This window comes from Pezoporus occidentalis, unplaced genomic scaffold (assembly GCF_034315485.1).
Source record: "Pezoporus occidentalis ecotype Australia unplaced genomic scaffold, CSIRO_AGI_Poc_V1 ctg190, whole genome shotgun sequence".
Lineage (NCBI taxonomy): Eukaryota > Metazoa > Chordata > Aves > Psittaciformes > Psittacidae > Pezoporus > Pezoporus occidentalis.
Window position 1 is genome coordinate 223,241 of NW_026913749.1, and position 20,636 is coordinate 243,876.

General features: G+C 54.5%; 2 protein-coding genes across 8 annotated transcripts; one reads left to right on the forward strand and one right to left on the reverse strand.

The window, feature by feature from the left end:
* Positions 1 to 28: 28 nt before the first annotated feature.
* On the forward strand, positions 29 to 7,834 carry VCF1 (VCP nuclear cofactor family member 1). 4 transcript variants are annotated; one of them, XM_062616911.1, is made up of 4 exons: positions 29 to 130; positions 1,538 to 1,634; positions 5,218 to 5,259; positions 7,180 to 7,834. In XM_062616911.1, the coding sequence occupies exons 1-4, from the start codon at positions 90 to 92 to the stop codon at positions 7,420 to 7,422; spliced, it is 423 nt and encodes a 140-aa protein (XP_062472895.1). In that variant the 5' UTR covers positions 29 to 89; the 3' UTR covers positions 7,423 to 7,834. The 4 variants fall into 4 exon arrangements, with proteins under 4 accessions (XP_062472895.1, XP_062472894.1, XP_062472897.1 ...); XM_062616910.1 differs by lacking the exon at positions 5,218 to 5,259 and adding an exon at positions 5,532 to 5,594; XM_062616912.1 differs by lacking the exons at positions 29 to 130; positions 5,218 to 5,259 and adding exons at positions 617 to 1,099; positions 5,532 to 5,594.
* A 558-nt stretch (positions 7,835 to 8,392) lies between these two features.
* On the reverse strand, positions 8,393 to 15,835 carry COG1 (component of oligomeric golgi complex 1). 4 transcript variants are annotated; one of them, XM_062616906.1, is made up of 15 exons: positions 15,547 to 15,835; positions 15,227 to 15,471; positions 14,785 to 14,966; positions 14,341 to 14,511; positions 14,109 to 14,262; positions 13,110 to 13,320; positions 12,197 to 12,982; positions 11,779 to 11,925; positions 11,324 to 11,485; positions 10,960 to 11,087; positions 10,433 to 10,541; positions 9,939 to 10,048; positions 9,770 to 9,845; positions 9,369 to 9,408; positions 8,393 to 8,554 (listed from the first exon to the last, which is right to left on the reverse strand). In XM_062616906.1, exons 1-14 carry the CDS (start codon positions 15,811 to 15,813, stop codon positions 9,391 to 9,393), a joined length of 2,766 nt encoding a protein of 921 aa, XP_062472890.1. In that variant the 5' UTR covers positions 15,814 to 15,835; the 3' UTR covers positions 8,393 to 8,554; positions 9,369 to 9,390. The 4 variants fall into 4 exon arrangements, with proteins under 4 accessions (XP_062472890.1, XP_062472891.1, XP_062472888.1 ...); XM_062616907.1 differs by having other exon boundaries at positions 9,355 to 9,408; XM_062616904.1 differs by lacking the exon at positions 9,369 to 9,408.
* Between the last annotated feature and the right edge of the window lie 4,801 nt (positions 15,836 to 20,636).

Sequence of the window (20,636 nt, forward strand, 5' to 3'; positions counted from 1 at the left end):
GCACCGAGCGGGGACCGAGCCGCGCCCCGACATTCCCGTCCCGTCGCGTCCCTCCTCGCACAGCCCAGCACAGCCCGGCCCGGCCCGCCATGAGCTGCCGGCAGCCGAGCGAGCGGGGAGCGCGGCAGAGGTGAGGCGGGGGAGCGCGGCCTGCGGGGGGCTGTGGCCCGTGCTGCCGCTGCGGTGCATTGAGCAAGGGGGGAGCTGCGAAGGGGATGGGGGGAGAGGAGGGGAGCGGCCTCCTGCGCTGCAGCAGGGGCTGAACGGGAGCTGGGATGTGGTGGTGAATGCTGAAGGGGGAAGCCGCGGGTCGGGGTTGGATGCGCCTGGGAGGTCAGAGAGAATGCGGAGGGTATGGGGGGGCCCTCGAGGTGTGTGTTGGTGGGGAAGGGGAGGGGGGGGGGAGAAGCAGGAGGGACTGTGGAGCACGTAGGAACTGGGCCCCCTGTGGCAGTGCTGGCCGAGGGGGATGGAGGTGTGAAGAGAAGGAGGGATCTGGAGGCGATGCAAGGGGGGAAGGTCTCTTCCTAGGAGAGGGAGAGACCGATGGGTGGGCAGCGGCTGAGGGGGCTGTGGGCACCCAGGGCTGGGGAGTGAGGAGGCAGCTCCTGCTCTGTAGGCGTGGAGCAAACACTGACAGCTGAGTCTGCTGCGGGAGCTTGTCTGTAAGAGAAGATGTGGTTATAAATACCTCACTTGAGGCTGTTTTGATTCATTTGAGTGTGTATTCCATTTTGGGCACTGAAACTGCTCTATCTTATATTTTGGTTAGTGCCCAGCGTGCCGAGGTCCTGGTTGACGTGATGTTTGTAGAGTGGGAAGCATCATCTGATATTAGTACTGAAATACTGTGGGCACTGAGGGACGTTGCTTTGCAGGATTCTGGGTCACTGTTTTGAATCAGCTGCCGTGAAGCAGCAAGGATGTTATGGGAGGATGGCAAATCCATGGGGTGTGAGGAAGGATTTGTCTTCTCTGAGGTGTTTTCTGACAAAGCTTCCTTTCCACATGGAAAACTGTTGCAACTTGACTTCAGATGCTGTTAGAACAGAGAGACTTAACTCACCCCAGGCACTAACTGCAGGCTCATGCAAGCAAGGTGAATGTAATTGGGTGTTCATGGACAGCGTGGTCACTGCTGCTCTTCCAGGTGCTGTTCTCAGCCTGTCAGATGTCATTCAGAGTCTCAGGCTTATTTTTAGATGTGACTGAGTATTGAGAGCAGTTGCAAGGCTGAGGGTTGTCAAATGGGTTTATTTAGGAAGCTGCTCAGCACTGGGTTTAGTGGCAGGTGTGAGTCCTGATAGAAACATCAGCCTGGCTGCTTTGAGAGAAGCATGATCATTTCTTCTCTGTTCTGGAGACAGCAGCTAAGAAGAGACTGTGTCCACAGCACGTCAGAGGTTTAGATACAGCATCAATTTATCAGGTTTTACCCTTAGTTTTGAGTTGCCTTTAGAGAACAAAGCAGAAGGTTTATAAATAAGCTGCTAATGCTTTTTTTTTCTTTTCTCCTTTCCCCCTGCACATTCTTCAGGAAGAGGAGGCGGAATGGCAGTGAAGATGATGGTCACATTCCCCAGACAAAGCGTAGTACCAGGAGTACTGTCCTTCAGGACTCTTGGGACACTGAGGTGAGAGCCTTCTCGGGCACAGTCAGTTCCCTTTGATGCTGAAGTTAAATAACAGGTGGAATAGTCTGTGAAATTGTATTCATGGAGAATGTGAGCTTTGTGTATGTCAGCTCATGAGGCTCAACTCTGTTACTGACTTCAGAGGCTGAAATCTGTGAAGCGTGGTTTGGAAATCAGCGTTTTCTAGGGAATCTGGTTACCTGGGGCCTGAATATCACTGTTACTGTGTTTCAGACACTGATTCATAGCACCCAAGTGAAGATACAAGAAAAGCATTTGCTGCCACTTCTGGTTTTGCTCTCTGAAATGAGGTGTGATGTCTCCAGCACCAAGGAAGTGGCTGGGGTGGATGACTGTGTGTGGTTACTTGGCCTGGCCATCTACTCTTACAGCTATGCAGTTACACACAGTAACGTGATTATTTGTGGTACAAGGTCAAAAAGCATCCAAGTCGTGCTGGTTGCAGTAATTCTTATCTGATGGTTAAAAAATGCTCTGCTGGAGCTCAGCAGTTCAAGCAGGACTTGATTGTTCACAGCTAAACCATTCAAACTGTTGGGTTTCTGCTTGTGTTTGCTGTGATCCTTTGCTGGAGGTGGGATAAATTGTCTCTTTTTCTCTCGCTGCTCTCATGTCAGGTGTTCTGGGATGGTGCATTTGCTATTTATGAGATTTCTTTTTATATAAAATGCTGATTTCCAAACTGCTGCCAGATTCCCTGAGTTGGTGTCTGTATTAATCATCCGAAACTTCACTGTGTGCATTTCTCATTAGCAACGTGGTTCTGTTGCAAAATGCTTATGAAGGAGAGTGTGGGGCAGAGGCTCCCTCCTGCTTTGTGTTAACAGAATTGATTTCTTGCAAGGCTTTTGAAACATTCTTGTAGATTTTTGTACAGCCTTTTCACTGCAGATTGCCTGTAACGAGTCATCATGAACTGTTGCACTTACATTGAACTATTAACTATACTATGCACAAAATAGTGTATGTATAATGGAAATAGCTATATGCCTTTGAGCAACATATCTTTTATCATAGAAAAATGGTTTCAAATGTATATTCACATTTAAAATGACAAGAGCTCTGTAGCCCACCGTTGCTTTTTTTTGAGGGAGACTTAACCCATACACCTTTACAAGCAGTTGATGGGACAGTCCCTGGCACTGTATGGAAAATGCTCCAAGAGCTGAGATATTCATCAGGAAGGAATTTGTTGTGCTGAAAACTGTTCCTGGTTCCTGTATTGTTGTTTAGGCAGCGGTAGAACTTGCTGGGATGAGGTCGTTTTTGCTTCTCGGGTATAACGGGTAGAACCATCCATAGCTGCTTTGCCATCTGACACTGACTCACTTGTCCAACAGGTTAAACACCCCTCCGTGTGTAGAGTAGTTAATGGCTTTGTGGCGGGAGGAGGAAGAATTTAGTGTGGAACAAGGGATTGGAGTAGGAGTAATGAAATTAAGACAATCAGGAAAAGCCTTTCATGGTGAGTGGCAGAAGCACCTTTGCTTGTCATGTAAACACTTGGCGTTTGACTGGGCAAAGCCATTGAAATGCAGAACTGTCAATAAATAGCCTTGTAGTAGCCCCGCAGGAATGGGTGACCTTAACTGTGTCCTGAACGGCTGCTTTGTTTGGGTGTCTGCAGCAAACAGCATGGGCATGGCCCGTCTGCCCCACCACCCCAAGGTCAGTGCCCAGGCTAACACCAGGCTCCTGCTTCCTGCATGCACTTGCCTTGTGGAAGTCTGTTTTTAACACATTAAACCCCCATGTGCAGGCAAGGAGAAGCTCTATTGACATTGAACGCAGGTTTCAGTGTGCCCTCTCTCCAGGGAGCAAAACTCACAGTGTTGCTGCTGATGAATAGAGCTTGTTTTATTTCGGCTTGTTTTGCACCGTAGGATCAGCACACTGAGCATGCCCAGACATTCAAGCCAGGAGATTAAATCAGGTTTAGTTGAATGTCTCTTAAAGGACTTCCTGTGCCAAATAGAAGCATTCATGTGCTTACAGCGCACAAGTGCTTCCGATTGATGGCACTTTGGAATTCTAGGCCATTTGTAATACTTTCATTCAGTTGCCTGATAGTTTGCCATTAGGAAAGACAGCTCTTTGTGATTAAAAATCATCACAGGCTTTGGGATATTGAGCTAGGAGGGAACGTGTGTGTAACTTCAAAGGGAAGAGCAGATAAGTGCTTTTCATCTGAGGGCATACCCACACCCGCTATTGCGAAACATGAGCTGAAGTACCGATTCCTTTTGCCTCCCTTGGGTTGGAAATTCACTGTTCTACAGTGTGGTTTACTGAGAACATAAAGCTCAGTATGAAAGGAGGCAATGTGGTACTGGAACTGCACTTGGATTTTGTCAGGACCTCTTCCCATTTTATTTTTACTGACAGCAGTATGTATAGGATGAAGGGAGGTATTTTTCTTCATGGCAGTTCAAACGGGCTGTTGTGTGGTGTTATCCCTCAGTCCCTCCCTTTGAGCCCTGGGTCTCACATGAGCTGGGTTCAATGCAAAAGGACATGGCTGGTTTGTCCCACTAGGCTCTCACCCAGGGGAGATGGGATCCTTCACTCTGCCTTTTACAGGAGGGAGATTGAGGTTCTCTTCCATCTCAATCAATACTGCTCTTGGCCCATTGCGGTAATGAAGTGCATCTCCCGCAACAAACCACCCCTGAGTGACAGCCACCCCGAGGATAATAGCAGACCTCTGCTCTGCAGCTGGCACATGATGAAACACTGCACTAGAACTCAAGCAGACGTTAAACATTAGCGAGGCAGAGCCTTTGCCACCGCATTTTGCTTCCTGCTCAGCCTGTCCCTTTTACCAGGAGGTCAGCTCTGCTGTGGTCCCTGCTGCTTGGGTATATATGCAACAAAAGCACTTCTTCCTTGCTGGGTGTAAGTCAGGTCAGGCAGTTGTAGTGGATCCTCTGAGGGGCTGCCACGGGAGAACCCAGGGAATCACCACTGCAAAGCCCTTTGCTCTGATTTTCCCTGGGAAGGAAGGGAGTCTCCCTTCCTGCATAACTGCTGTAAAACCTGATTTCTTGTGGTTCCTCTTTGTTGTGCTGACCCATGACAGGATTCCCCAGTGCTCAGCACCACCGCTGTGTTACGGGTGGAGGTCGCTGACGCACAGCAGCGCCGCTGCTCCCACGTCACAGGATTTGTCTCCGCCGCTCCACGGTGTGACACGGTTGAGGTCTTGAATTCAAACTGAAGCCAGATAACACCTCTGTTAAACTCATCTTGAACGATCTGGAGAGCAGCAGGGTCTCAATGACTGTTAAAGTTCCTGTCACAGTGAGATGCTTCGTCACAGATCACGTTAATAGATTTAACAGGACTTTTGTTTGGAAGTGATTTAAAACTCCCCTAGCTCCTCAGTGTGATGTTAAGAGGTGCTCATGAGTCAGGTAAACCTCAAAGATGCCTTTTGATACTTGAAGTACTTATAAACCTTCATTGGGCTCCTTTCCTTTGCCCTTTTGCTTTGTTTCATTGTGTAGATGCCTGTCATTGCTGACATGATGACTATAAGGATTCTTTTTTTGTCTAATTGTAGTCCAAATGCGTTACAGAATGTGCACCACAGCCTGGGGAAATGGTAGGTCCCTGACATGGTTTGGGCAATAAATGGGCTTCACTGTGCTAGTGAACTTTTGCATTAGAGAAATGGAAATAAAGAGGGTCTGACAAAGCAGATCTGTCAACAGCCTTAGGTGCAGGAAGCACGTCCCAGGACACAATTTCGGCTTTAAAAAGATGAGAGATGCATAAAATAATCATCGCTAACTGCTCTAAAATGTTTGTTGAGATGTGAAACTTCAGCAGTCAGTAATACCAGGTTCTCATTTCGATTTTTACCTTGATTTGCAGAAGGTGGCTGTAACGAAAAACAGTAAGGAACAGAGACTAAAAGGCAACAAAGTGTCCTGTGCGGTGGGTTTCTCTCCAAGGCTGCTGTGGCTTGTCCAGCGTAACAGCATTGCATTCAGTACCTGTGCTTCTATGCAAAACGGGATGGTGTAGCCAGCACCATGTCCTGCCTCCTCTCTGTCCTCCTGGGGTTCTCTCCCTCTCTAGTGTTAGCAGGGTTAGGAAGAGGAGCTGCTGCTTCCTCAGGGATGACTTCACCCATGTGTTGCTGTCATCTCCTTGCTGAAGCAAGCCTGGGTGCCGTTGTCTTGCTTGCTGCACTGCCACAGAACTGAAGCATTTTTGGTGCTTAACAAAACAAGGACATTTAGAAGGTTGGATTGTCATGTGGAATCAGTGCCCTGGGGTTTCCAGTGGCACTGAGGTGTGGTCCACCCCAAATCCTCATTCACTGCCTTCCTAGGCAGTTATCACTGCTCATTGAAGGACTGTTTGCACCGTCCTTCAGATACATTCGCAGTGAGGCCTCCTGGATGTGGTGCTGACTCTTAAATGACTAGACTTCTTCAAATTGGTCTTCTGCTGTGGCCACCGAGCTTTGACTTCTGTGGTTTTAGTTTAATACTTAAAATATGGGGGGGGGTGTGTGTTATTTAGCTGCTGTCACTTCTGCTGGCTGCTTTTATGAATTTACTTCTCCTGGGATGGTGGTGTAGCCATTCTCTCCTTCTTAAGCACCTAAATATTTCCAGTGTTGTCTTGAACAACCTGTCGCACAGTAATGAAACATTTCAGCTGTAACTAATGGAACCTTTCATTAGCAGCCCTTAAAACAGTGTAAGCCAAAGAGTTTTATGTCTTTGAAACGCTGAAAATGATGGTTAGGGCTCTTCCAGTCATTACCATGAAGTGTAATGCTGGCAAATGAGCCCTGTCCTCTCTGTGAGCTAAATCATGACTTTTCTGCATGTGGAAGTTTTTGATGCTCTTCTGCTGTCCTATCAAGTAAATCATTATGGAAGACTACTGGGACTACACTGCTGTCCCAGTGCTTAACTGGGAAAAGCTGTGTGTATGTCAAGGTGTTCAAAGACTTAAAATGGGAATTGTGCTGCTTTTAACAACCTCTTGCTTTGGATGCTTCAGATCTCATTTTAGAAAGATTGACTTGTAGGAAACTGCTTTGCATGGTGCTTACCTAAAGTGTCTGCTAGAAGAGAAGAGCACAGCTCTCCCTTGCCCTGTCTGCCTTCACTGCCACCTGCAGCTCAGCAGGAATGTGCTTTATTTCCCAGTTCTCGGATGAACTCAGCAAACTTCACTAGTGCTAACATGGGTCGTGGGGGCAGAGCTGGTGGGTTTAACACTGAAAGATGAAACCCAATGCACCAGAGGTCAGCAAACCTCCAGGTGAAAGTTTGCTCATCCCTTCAGCTCTGCAGAGCTTTCCAGGGGTTGGCGGTATCGGAAGCGATGAATGCCAAGAAAGCACTTGGTGGATTTATGTCACTCCATCAGGCTGAATGTGAGCCTGAAATATGAAAGGGAGGGACTTACTGTAAAGATGATTTGCTTATCTAAGGTGTCTCCTGCTACAGACAGGAGAGAAAACAGTGTGATTTTGCCATTAACCTTCTCTTTGTCTCAGTCTTCCAGCAGTGATAGCGGCAGCAGCAGCAGCAGCTGTAGTAGCAGTAGCATCAACAGCCCTGACAGAGCGTGCAGTGCAGAAACCAGCCTAAACCCCGTCATTGCGGGATCCAGCCCTGTCTCCTCTCAGTCCTTCCATGAGCAGTCTGCACTAAGCCAAGGTCCTTACTTCCACATCAACCAGATCCTGAAGGAGGCACACTTTCACAGCCTACAGAGCCGGGGACGCCTTCCCACATGATGAACCAGCAGCTCCCTGCCTTCTGTGAAGGGACAGCACTGTGTAGATTTGATATTTCAACTCAAAAGTTTGTTAAACATGGAATTGCACAAAATGCCTGTTGCCTTTTCAGTCTATATTTGAAATAACAGGTTAACAGGGAATTGTTTACTTGTGGTTTGCTGCACTATTGCAATGCAAAAGGGGCTTTTAAGCAATTTTTATAGGATTCATTTTTGGGGTGGTTTTAAAGTACTTGTCAGGAGGAGACTTGAGGAATCCACATTTGTGTTATAGGATTGCAAAATGTCCAATTCCAATTGACCGCCTAATCTGTTTGTTAGCAGTTTATTGCTTTCTGTAAAGTTCTTTCCAGCGTTCATCTTCAGTTTTATAAGTCTTTTTTAATTTCAATAAAATAGTAAAAAATTTATTTGGCAACATAATTCCTTTGAGCATTGAGAGTCACTGAGACAGGGAGAATAGGTGCTACCACTGGAATCCCTTAGGACTGCTCCAGTGGCAAACTTCCCACCTAGCTCAGTGCAGGGTGAGCTTTATCTGGATGGAGCTTTACTGCTGCAGTACTGAAATGTGAAACTAGAAGCAGGAAGGTTCAGGCAGCTGGAGCTGCAGTGCCAGGCGCCCGCTGGGTTCATACTGGAGCAGACTGGTGGTACCTGATGGCAAGAGGAGTCTGATGTTGCTCCAGTGCCCGTTTCTAGCTGTGAAATATTTTCTGTTAGTGTGTAGGTTGTTTTGGTTTTTTTTTCTTTAATTTGATTTTAAGGCTAGCAACTTCTAAGGAACAAGAGGGGAAAAAGTAGCTGCAGCCAGAGGGCACGGACATCCCTGACCCGCGCCTGGTTCACGTGGCGCACTGTGACCTGGCTAAGGACAGACAACACTCCTCTTCCGACCGCACCAGCAGAGGTGACCCGGTCCCTGCCGAGGGGGGAGAACGACCTCAGTGAAGACAGACACACAGCCAGATGTTTCAGTTTTTACTGGGTCACTTGGTCATGCCAGAAAGCCAGCCCAGCTTGAAGAGAGAAGGTGCTGCTGTGTCTTCCTCCTCGGTTACAAGCTGCCTGAACAAAGAGCCAGGGCGCGACGCCTCGTCTTCTGCTCTTGTGAGTACAGGAGGTGGAACCTGTTAGTTCATATAACAAAACCATCTGTAACTATTCGAGCATACCTCTGAATTCTCCCTGCCCTCAACTACAGCCACTGCAAGGAGGCGTAGGCTACAGAACAGCTCTTCCCAGGCAACGGGAGCTTGAACCACAACCGAAGCAGCGCCACTCCAGGCGGTGAGTGACAGACTGTTCTGAGCAGCAGCAGCACAGCATCTGGCTGTTGTTAGCAGCAGGTGACTCTTTTGATGTCATTCAAAGCAGACTTTAACCTCTCCAGAACCATTTGAGCATAAAAGAAGGAGCAAGCATCTGTCAGGTGTTGACAGAAGTGTGGCTAGCACTGAACACACATGTGCCACCACAGCAGGCGAGGGGAGTGGTAGGAGCGAGCCACACACCACTGCACACTTCTACTCCAGCTGAGGTGTAAGAGGTAAACAATACCCTTAGTGTGAAGCTTTGGGCTTTCAAACAGCCCTCATACTACGTCTGGTCTGGCCTCAGACCACGAGTAATGGAGAACAAGAGTTGCAGAGTAAACTGCATCAGCATCTCAGGTAACACTCAGACCTTTTCTGTCCCCATTGAAGGGACATAACCACAGATGGATTATTGTGTTAATAATAGCTAAAGGAAAGAGATTACTAATTACTGCTTCCTGTAGCAGTGAGGTATTCCTTGGCTCTCAAGCCTCAGCACAGAGAACTCCATCTAAGTGGATGTTTTAAATGTAGCAACGTAAGTTGTCTACTTCTAAAACTCAGAAACAGGACAACACAAAGCCTTTGCAAGAGAAGCAAACCACTCTGCTCACACAGGCTTCAATACCCAAGCCAGGCTTCGTCAGGAGTTAGAGGTCCGCATCCCACTGGAAAGGAGTTCAGATAATTAGCTTGTATCCTTCAAGAGTTCTTGCAGCCATCTTTAAATGAATTGTCTTCTATGCAATGACCTCAGAATGCCTCATCCCTGCGTTTTTATGGTGGTTATTGCTTATGTTTTACCACAGAGCAGAGAGCCCCCAAAATCCAGGGGCCATCAGTTGGTTTGTTGAGGGTCAAGGGGAAACCCATCCTGTGCTGTGTTGCTGCAATGGTTCTCTGGTTTTACCGAAAATAAAGATGAGGTTAAACATGAACTGCTTGGCTGCTTTGTTCTTTCCCTACAAGCCCTAGTGTTGGCGGCAGAATGAGTACTGCCAGGAAGTCAGTACAGCCCCATTCACTGACCTGAACTCTGTCTGTGCTCCTAGAAGCAGACTTGGTCTTCCGCGAGCTCGACATACTCAGCGGCAGAAGTCCAAATCTTGCAAGAGATGGAAGACAAAAATGTGGCCAGTCAGAGGGAGGCAGCGATTCCAGGCATTGTGCTTCCCCAGAGAACACAGGAATGCCTCACCTGATCTGGCTGGATGCTAACGGCAAGATGTTGTGTTGCTCCTGGGAGCTGAGCGTGCCGCTCCTGCTCGTGTACTGGTTCTCCGTCCCGGTCAGCAAGCCGAAGAGAACCTAGGAGGCACGAAGGGGCTGTCTGCATTTGGGAGCAGCTGAGTGCACCGTACACTGGTGAGCACGCTGCTTGGATGGGGTTTAAGTTTGAACACAGTGTCTCCCTTCCCCCTCTAACTCTTGCTTTTAATTGGCACTGCTTTTTATCACGGTAGGTTAGTTTTAGGCCTGTTTCAGCACTACTTAACCCGATTAGAGCTGCACAGGCTCCAGTGAAGCCCATTAGGTAAAGTTCAGCCAACTCCTCTTATCTTCAGCTGGCATTAAATACTCTTCCCGTTTCTGCCTAAGTGCCTGCAGTTATCTTTAGGCATTAAGCAGTTTATGAAGCTGCCCTTCAGAACACGTTTTGCTTCCTGCTCCCTCCCTGTGCCTTGAACTCACGGAGGTTCGCTGAACCAGGCGATTCAGGTTGCTGTTCAAGTGTGGAGTGAAAACATCCAAGTCAAACGGATCTATGTGTCCCTCCAGGAAGTCTATCACCTTCTCCATCCTAGGAGCAGAGCAGAGGAGCCCTATCAGGGGTTACATCCCAGCACCGGTTGCCAAGGCCAACAGAGCGGTTTCACAATGAGGTGACAGCAAAAACGGGAATTACTCAGCAGAACAGCTGAAGTTTCCAGCTATTCCACAACCTACAACGTCTGCTGCTCAGAGGAACCTCCTCCCTGTGGTACATCCCAGAGAGAGATGCCTCAGTTGTCAAGACTGGAACATACACAAAGTTTTAACTCTATAGACACGCTGTATATGGCAGGCCACCATCTCCGAGCGCTCGGCTCCAGAATTCCCCCCCACCTCCTATATTTTGAGGATGAGCGTCCTCCTGGGACTGATAAAGCTGCTGGTTTAAACCATTTTAGGACCCCAGAAGCTCCTGCTGGTATCTGAACCCCACAACTGCATCGCACCTGGAGTCGTGCTTGATCCTGCTGGGTTTTGTTTCCTCACTCTTCGCTGTCAAGATGATGCTCAGGTACCGCAGGTCATAGAGTAGCTGCAGAGCTCTGTTCTGGGTCATGGGGAAGGTGCCTGCTTTCTGCAAACAGGGAACAAGGTTCTTCACTCACGCAGAAGGTGTCAAAGGACTGCTTCAGAGAAATGCTTAGAAACACCAGCATCGAGCACCATCCAACCTAACAACCGTTCTGAACAGTCTGGTGTCTGATCCCTTACTGCCTCATTTCTGGGGCAGGCAGGGGAAGACTGTTCTCACCCTTTCCAACGCTCACAGGCAGACACTTTCCATGCTGAGGGATCATCCTGCTCACGTACCTTCTCCTGCTTCTCCTCCATAAGCTTTTCATAGGCAGCAAGCACTTGTGCCATGCAACCCCTCAGCAGCTCCTGCAAGGTGACTTTGGGAAGAGTGTGGCCACCGACCCGGTTCACCTCTTGGCACAGGCTGAAGAGGAGGCACTGCACACACCAGGAGGGCTGTGGAGGAAAACCCTGTTAGTTTAACATGGTCTGTAAGCTACATTAACTTTAGCAGCTTCCTACTTCTGTGTATAAACCAGGCCTAAGTCCTTCAGTTCAGCTTTACAGCATCTGAGCCAATGTTCTTCATCCTTAGGAGGTATCTCAAAGAGCAAGTAAAAGCACTGGGGAGCATTTTGCTGTGCTCATAATACCAAGCAAACTCCACAGCAGGCCAAAGTGCTGGCTCTGGAGGCTTCTCCTCCCAGCAGGCTGTTTCTGTGTGTTTACCACGGGGATGCACCTCGTACCTGCATGGGCAGGCGGATCTTGGACGTTACGGTGGTTCCAGACTCGGTCTCCTCCTGAATTTCAGTTTCATCCCAGCTGGTGGCTGTGGCCAGGACAGAGCCAGCCGTGTCCAGCAGCAACGTGCGGGTAAAGCACTCGACCAGCCCCTAACAGCACAAAAAACAAAGCACGCAGTCAGAGGACAGGCAGCCTGTTCCTGCCTGCAGAGAGGTTGATCTCCCACAGCCCCCCTTGCCTCCCAAAGTCAGTTGTACAGAGACCATCCCACTAGATGCCACCTCCTCTCCCCAGGTGCAGCATGGAAGCAGCACAGTGAGCTCTCAGCAGCCAGCTAAGGAGCAGCAACGCTGACCGCAGGGAGCTGAGTGAGTACAACCCATGCAGGAAGCAGTGGTGAGGGGAGAAACAGCTCCTTACTTTGGTGACAGCCGAGCTCCAGATCCGGTAAGCAAAGAGGCTCTGCTGCAGGAGCTCTGCCTTCACCCCCTGCCACTTGGTCTGCACGGGGCTCACTTCCTGCGCTTTCCCCTTCCCCAGCTTCTTGGTGGACCGGGTTTCCTTCAGCACCATCTCCGAGCTGCCCGACCGGCCCAGGACACACTGCTTCAGGTGAGGGCAGAGCTCGCTCAGGGACTGGCAGAGCCTGGCCATGAAGAGGACAGCGTTGAGTCTGGCATCACTGGGAGCATCCGCCTGCCCCCCCAGCAGGCTCTGCGTGCTCTGGAGCTCTTCACGCACACAGCCCAGTACATGGTGGATGCAGGCGACGCAGCGGTCACGGAGCAGCCCCTCCACTGTGCCGGCATCAGAGTAGCGGTCAAAGGCAGAGCGCGGCTGCACGGCGGGAGCAGCCTCCTTGGCCGAGGGGTCCACGGGGAGGTAGGAGAGGAGATCATCCAGCCTGGCCTTCAGCTTGGAGTCCAGAGCCGAGCAGAAGCTCTGCACGCACGGCGTCAGCGCCTGCGCCTTCATGGCCAAGCCGCTCTTGGCGAAGGGGCCGCGGTTTGCCACGCTGACCCAGGCGGCGTCGCAGGGCAGGTCGCTGGAGCTCTCTGACCACAGGAACAGGGCCACGTTGTGTTCAAACTGGACGTGCTTGCTCGGGGCAGAGGTGCTGGGGTGGACTTCAAGTTCCTGCAAGGCGACGGTGAGAAGCTGTCCGGAGCTGCTAGAGATGGAGTCAAACGCTTCTTTGGTCAGTGCCTGGAACAGAAACCCAAAAGCACTTTTACAATGTGCCTCCTGCCGCTTATAGCACTTAAACCACACGCTAACACGAGCGGTGAACAAGGGGGAGCACAGAGCAAGGCTCCCCTGAACTGCCACCCACCTCCAGCCTGTCCAGGAAGAGCTGCTGCAGCAGATCCTCCCAGAGGGAAGCAGGCTTGTCCAGGAGGCGATGGCAGAGCGCATCCCAGTTGTGGCTCACGGGCTCGCTCGTGAGCAGCTCCCACACGGCATCGCGAATCCCTGCGAGGCCTTTCATGCTCTTCACGTACACCAGCAGGTTGCTGACCCCCGCCCTGATGTCCTCACTGCACCTGAAGGACACGTTTGGCTTCACTGACTTGCTCTGGCACCGCCCCGGGGAAGGCAGGAGGGAACATGGGCTCCTTAACCTGAAAAGGCTTTGCCTGTAGAATCACTTATGGGGCTCAGGGTGCCTCCAGGGGAGGCAGCTGCACCCCAGATCCCAGGAACACACAAACTGGGAGCATGGTGCCCCAGGAACCCTGGCAGCAGGGAGGGCTGGTGGGGCTCTGGGAAGCATTGCAGGGGACACATCCCATGGCCAGCAAACACATGGGGAGGGGGGCTGCAGCTGGAGCAGGGACCAGCTGGCTCCATCAGATAATGACACAGGACTAACGAGGCTGCTAATGAGGCTGTAAGGGGCAGGCAGGGCTGTAGGTGGAGGGCAAGGCATGCTGGGGTGGAGCTGGCAGCCCTATAAAGGGTGGCTGGTTCCCTCCTCCAGTCTAGGGAAAGGCAGTGAGGAGAAAGGAGGTGCTGGATCAAGGGCCAAGTGAGCCAGGTAAGAGATTTCCTTCTCATTTACTCTGTGCTTGCTTGCTGGTGGCTATAGCAGAAGTAAAGCAGCTCTAGACACATCTCTTTGTGAGGCCCAGGTGGTTTGTTATGTTGGTGCTACAGCCTGGCTGTTAGGATGGGGCTGTGCTGCCTCTGGCTGTTAAACTGCAGGGAAAAAGGAAAGCTGGGCAAGCAGCCTGCCTGGAATGAAGGAGGATGTAAATGAGCTTGGGTTTGCTTTGTGCTGTGCTGTGTGGTGCCTGGGAGAGCCCTGCAAGGTGGGTGTTGTTGCACTCACATGGTGATCCACTTCTGCAGCGTCTCTCTGAGGTGCTCCTGGCTGATGGGATGGGCCAGGGTCCGCAGGGCCGGCTGGAATTCCACCACGGACTCCGGGAGGTACCGGAACCAGCTGCTCAGCTTCAGCTCCTCCTCCAGAACCCCTCCTTTTCCTGCAAGCAGACAGGGAGGGCATCAGCCCAGCACGGGGGTAACCTCCTGCCTGCAAACAGAGCTGCCTGTGCCCTCACCTGCTGGTTGCTGGCCTGTGGCGCTCTCCAGGGTGGAGAAGAGCAAACCACAGGGCAGGGCTGGATCCGGCAGCATCCCTTCGGGCACGGTGTAGAAGAGAGCATGGGCCTGGTACAGGGTCGTGGTTAACAGCTCCATCAGCGAGCACACCTGAGCTTTTATACCTGCGCCTGCAGAGCAATGCCTTTCAGTTGAGGCAGCCCCTCCACAGAGCCCTGTGCTTACTGTGAGACCTTCAGGGAAGGGCTGGAGGGCAAAAGACTCATTTCTTTAGAGATGAGCTTAGCTTGAGGCCCTCAGCACTGTTAATTTGGTTGGCATTTGGTGCTGGACCGCTGTCAGCCCCATCACCACAGTGCCATGCCATGGCTACCGTAGTGAGCTTCACAGGGCTAACCCACCTGCTACTGCTGGGGAAAGAGAGGAGGCGAAGGGGTACTGACCGTGGTGGGGCTGGTTGAGGAGCTGCTGGATGGCCAGCTTCCTGGCCAGGAGGAAGTCAGCGAGGGCCTGGCGCGGCGAGCTGTCCTCCAGCAGCATGATGGCACACAGGGCTTCGGCCACCGCCTGGTCCGACACGGTGCGGCTCTTCAGCAGGGCCTTGCTCTCCTGCAGGATGGTGGATCTGGAAGGGAAAGAGGTGCACAGTGAACGCTCAGGGGCTGGAGCCAGAGGTTCGAGTGCGGTTATGGGGCTGGGAGAGGTCTGAGAGCCCCACGTTCTGGGGTCATGGCATGGTTTGGGTTGGAAGGGAGTGCATTCAGCTCCAAGCCCTGCCACGGGCAGGGACCCCTTCCATAGAGCAGCTTGCTCCAAGTGGCCTTGAGCACTGCCAGGGATCGGGCACCCCTTGGGCGATCCCTCCAGCATCCCCCCGGAGCCCACCTGAGGTGGCTGGCGGCAGCCACCTGCCGCAGCAGGATGGGGAAGCGAGCAAGGACCGGGCTGCTGCGGGCCCGGGGCGCATCGAGCTGGAGCTGGCGGCGGAGGTGGGCTCCGAGCAGATGGAGCCGGGCCGCGGGCAGGTACCGGCCGCCCTCCACCGCCCCCCACACCTTCTCGGGCACGTCCAGCAGCAGCTTCAGCTGCGCCGCCGCCCGGTAGAAGCTCTCCTGCGCCGGCGGCCGGGCCTGCAGGAGGGACGAGAGGTCAAAGGGGGAAGCTCCGAGCCCGCCCCACCGCGCCCCTCGCCGCCATCCCCTCACCGGAGCCGCGGGGCCGGGCCGGGCCTCGCCGCCGCCGCCGCCTCGCTGCAGGCCCCGCACGGCGCCCAGGAGGCGCTCGGCGCTGAGGCGCATCTCGGCGATGGTGTCGGCCGCCTCGATGAGGTCTCGGTACCGCTCGCCCACCATCTGCCGCAGCTCCTCCCGCTTCTGCTCGATGTCGGCGCGGAGCCGCCGCTCCACCGCCCGCAGCTCGGCCGCCGTGTGCGCCTCGAACAGCGCCTCGGCCTCCGCGCCCCGAGCCGCCATGGCCGCGCCGCCCGGAACCGGGCTGACGTGGGCGGCGCCATCTTGGGGACGGGAAAGGGGCGGGGCGCCGCCATCTTTGAGCAGGGCAGGGCAGGGCAGAGCCGCGCCGTTGCCGTGGCGACCCGGGGCCGGGGGAAGCGCGGATTCCATCGGGATTCATGGCGCGGATCCCGCCCTAGAGCCCGGTTACCGGGAACGGGCCGGTCCCGGAGCCTCCCGCCGGGGCCTCTGCGCCCGCAGCGGGCGGGCAGCGCTAGAGGGAGGCAGCGGGGCTGGACCGAGCATCGCGCCCCCGCCCGGCGGGACCTCGCCGGGGTCTGTGCCTGACAGAGCCGCAGGCGGCTTGGGTTGGAGGGAGCTTAAAGCATCTCCAGCTCCAACCCCTGCCACAACAGGGACCCCTTCCATAGAGCAGCTTGCTCCAAGCCCCTGTGTCCAACCTGGCCTTGAACACTGCCAGGGATGGGGCAGCCACAGCTTCTCTGGGCACCCTGTGCCAGCGCCTCAGCACCCTCACAGGGAAGAGCTTCTGCCTAAGAGCTCATCTCAGTCTCCCCTCGGGCAGGTTAAAGCCATTCCCCTTGCCCTGGCCCCTTGTCCCAAGCCCCTCTCCAGGTTTCCTGCAGCCCCTTTACGCTCCGAGGTCTCTCGGAGCCCCCCCGCATCACCTCGCGTGTTTCAGGCTGTGGAGGCAGAGGGAAATCACAGCGCTCTGGGTTTTCTTTGCTGAATCTCCCCCGCGCAGTTGCTGCCTTCCTCCCATCAGCGTTGATGTTTCCTGGCAGAAACCAGAGCCCCTCCATGTGCAGGTCCTGCTGTGGTCCCATACAGCGATACAGACCCAGCCAGGAGAGCTCCCCGCAGCGCAGGCACCGGCTCAGCACCTCGTGCTGCCTCAGCTGCAGCACAGCACAGCATCCAGTGCGCTGTTTCCCTGCCTTGGTCCTGCAGGAAGCTCCTGCCCCGCTACCTCCGCTGCCCCAACGAGGCGGATGTGGGGGGCAGAGCTGCCGGGCAGCATCCTGCTCCCTGCGGGATGCGGTGGAACCAGGTTGGCAGGGGTTGTATTCACATCCCATAAACCCCTGTTGACTGCGTTGTAAATTTAGGGGGGGAACAGGAAGATGTTTTGGAATGAGGGGGTTGTGGCGTGGAAGCTGTTGATGGCAAAGCCTGTCGGAGCCAAGCTTCAGTTCTCCCCATCAGTGTTCCCCTCCTGCAAGCACCCCCGTGTGTGCGCGTCCCTCCCGCTGCTGATTTCACCACCACATTCAACCTGCAGCGCTTTACCTGCCCTTGATCTCATCACAACCAGCCCCAAGGGCAGGAGAAGCTTCCTTCTCCCACCCGGTTGTTCAGAGCTGCTGCAGCCCCTTACCTCAGAGAGCTGCTTGTGGTCGTGCTTCAGCTGTGCCCATCCAGGATAGGGGTGATGCTGGCACAGATGTGCCTGTAGCTCGGTGCCCTGAGTTTATGCTGCCCAGGGAATGATCCTGTGGGGCTTTGGGGGTAATCACAGCTCTCTTGCTGCATGGAGCCCACAAAGCAGAGACCACCCCATGGGGTGATGGATGTGGGGAAGAAGTGGTCCTCCCTTGTTGTCCTTTAGTGCGGCTCCAGGTCTGGTGCCTCTTCCTCCCCCAGGGCAGTGCCCAAGCCTGGGTTCTTACCCCACTGCTCCCCCCGGCCCTCCCACACACACACACACAGAGCCAGAAGCTGTAGGAAAACCGGTTTATTTCCCTCGCAGCCCGTCCCCAGCTCCCTCCCTGTGGCACAAACCGCGGCTCGGTTCCACACCGGGACACAGCCGCTGCGGAGGGAAGCAAGACGGGAAGCAGAGACCCCCCGGTGTGTACAGCAGACCCACACACACAACACGGAGCACAGCGACAGGCACGGAGAGGGGGGGCTATGTACAGGGGGTGCAGCACGGAGCTGCGGCTGAGCTGGCTCGGCAGGGAAGGGCTCCTGTGCTTAGGACAGGGTAAACCTCACCTTCCCTTGCCTTGCACAAGCCGCCTGTTGAGGTGAAAGACCAGAGGAGCAGGGGCAGCCGAGTGTCTGTACAACGTCAGGGTAACAAAGCCGTGTGCTGGCACGGCCGGTATATACAGGTATGTACAAGAGCCCCCCCTCCGCTCCTCCTGGCCGGGCGGGGTGGGGTGGCTGCAGTGCCCACGCTTCGCATCCCTCCTTGTCTCCTGGTCAGGATGTGGCTTGAAGCAGGTTCCAAATCTCAGCCCTCCTGTCCTGGCTTTTTTTTTTTTGCATGGAGCGAGCAGGAGAGGGCTGAACTCCAGCAGGATACATGGGAGTGAGGCTGGGGGGAGGCAGAAGCTGGCAGGGGAAGGCAGAGGTATCCTTGCGTTGGGAAGCGGCAGCTCTGGTTTCAGACTGGGAAGCAGGAAGGTTGGTTTGTGGATCTGTGCCCTTTGTTTGTGCCTTGGTGGTGACTGATTCCTGCTTTGAGCAGCCCTGGGCAAGGTGAGCAGCTCCAGCACAGCGGATGGAGGCTCCCTGAGCAGTTTGGGGTCAGCTTGTTCACAGCAAGGGCTGAAAGAACCCCCCCGAAATGGGAGAAGTCAGTCCCTGCTCTAAAGCAGCGTCACGGATCCAGAGCTCTCGTTGCAGGGGATGGAGCTGGCAGGGGCTGCACCGCTGCCTGTTCAGTGCAGTCAGTGCAGGTCTGGGAGGGAAGGAACCTCCCCATGGAGTCTCCATCAAAGAGAAGGCTCTTCCCGTCAGGACAAAGGCTTGGGAACCCCTCCAGAGAACGGCAGCACGGTTCATTAGGAGGTCATTGGTGTAAAGAACTCCAGCGTGGCTTTAGTGCTGATGTGAGGAGCTGAGAGATGCAACAGGGAGGCTCCGAGTCCAAACCCTGCCCAGCAGAGCGGGGTTTGGTTATTGAGCAGCGGGAAGGCGGGCACGCTTGGAAGCTTTGCCTGAGGTTATGCTCAGCCCAGCCACAGCACCAGGCTTCACATCTCTGAGGGCTGAGGAAGAGGAGACAGCGAGGATGGCTCCATGCAGGGCAATCCAGGGGGGCTTGTAGAGCCCCTTGGCTTTGCTCTTTGGGGCTCTTTGCCTGTCCCGTGTTGGGGCTAGGAAGGGGAATTAGCTCCTCATGAGCTATGGGGGGACCAGGCAGGTGCCGGCTCTGGCAGACCCACAGCAACCCCCGCCCGGTGGCAGACCCACAGCAACCCCCGCCCGGTGACAGCCCCATCGCACCCACAGCAAAGCGGCGGCCCCGGGTCCGTGCTCCCTGCGCGCTCCGAGCCGTGCTCCGGGCGCTGGAACGAGCCTGGGCTGCCCGGAGCCGGTGCGTGCGTGTGTGCGGGGCGGCAGCGGAGCCGCTCCAGCGCCCGCCGGCTCAGCGCGGTCACTGCGAGCGCCCCGAGGAGCGGAGCCAAGCTGAGGTCAAGTTCCCACTGAAATCAAGCGGCTGCGAAGGCAAACTCTGTCACTCGCCCGCAGCGGCAGCGGGGCTGCTCTTTATTAGTCAGCAAGGAGCCAGCAGCGGGGCTCATTCGCCTTGGTTTGCTGCGAGCGCTGCGCTCCCGCTGCTCGCTCCTTCTCCTGTCCTTCCCCTGGGGTGAGCTGGGGCAGGGTGGCCGGGGGGGGCTCTGGCAGCCCCCCCCCCCCCCCCAAAGCCACCTCGTGCTCGTTCCCTGCAGCATCCCACCTCGGTGGCCTGTGGGATGTCGGTGGCAGCCCCTGTGCTCCTCGCTCCTCACCTGCACTCCTTTATCCCCAGCACAAGAGATCCCCTGGGTGCGAAGGGGGGGAATGGGGTATTTCTGATCTCAGTCCCCTTGCAGAGCTCTGAGCTGCCAGAAATGTCATTGTCTGGGGGTTCTGCCAGGACAGAGCTGATCCAGGCACACGCTGTGCTGGGCAGGGTCCTTCCCAGGGCTGGGAAGCCAGGCTTTCCGTATTCCCCTCATTAAAGCAGCACAGAGAGGAGATGCTCCTGCTGGAGACTCCCTCTGCCATCAGTTGGGGCGGTGGTGACAGAGCTTGCATAGGGCAAAGCTGGCCATTGCAGGTGAGTGCTGGGGGTGTGAACATCAGCCCCCATGAGGGGCAGGGGACTCGGTGATCCCTTCCCATCACCTCCCTGTTTTCCACACAGATCCCTCCTTCCCCACCCACCAAACATGAAATACCCACAGCCCGGCTGACGCATTGCTGCAGCTCCAACACGGAAACCTCCTAGCAGAGGGCTCTGGCTGCACCAGGCCTGTCCATCACCATCCAGTGCCTCACTGTAGTGCAACGTGCTGCTCGTGGTTTAATCCTGCAGCACCAGCAGGGCAGCTCCTGCTGCCTCAGAGCTCGGCTTTGGCTTTCCCTCCCTTAGCACAGGCAGCGAGCAACAGCAGGTGCCCGCCCAGGGCTGAGCCCAAGCAGTGCCTCTGGGTGCTCGGATGCAGACACCCTGTTCCTCAGAGGAGCACTAAGGAGTTAAAAGCAAATCAGTGCTGACAATGCTCTGCTTTGCCCTGCAGAAAGTCCCTGAGCCGTGTCCCTGGTGTCCCTTGTGCCGGGGAGCAGGCACTGGGCCTGGCACTGAGCTCTTTTGGGGGGCACAGCAGGATGAGTGATGCCCTGGGCTGGAACTTGCTGCAGGAGCCAGGTAGAGCCATGGAAAATCATCTCCCAGAGCTGATGCCCTCAGAGCATCACCTGGGGGTGGTGCAAGGTGGCACCCCAAAGTGGGCAGCACCTCATGGGCAATGCTCATCCTTGTAGTGTGGGGTGAAGGCTCTGGGGCTGCTGTGGGGGCTCCAGGGAGGGATGGGAAAAGGGGGGGT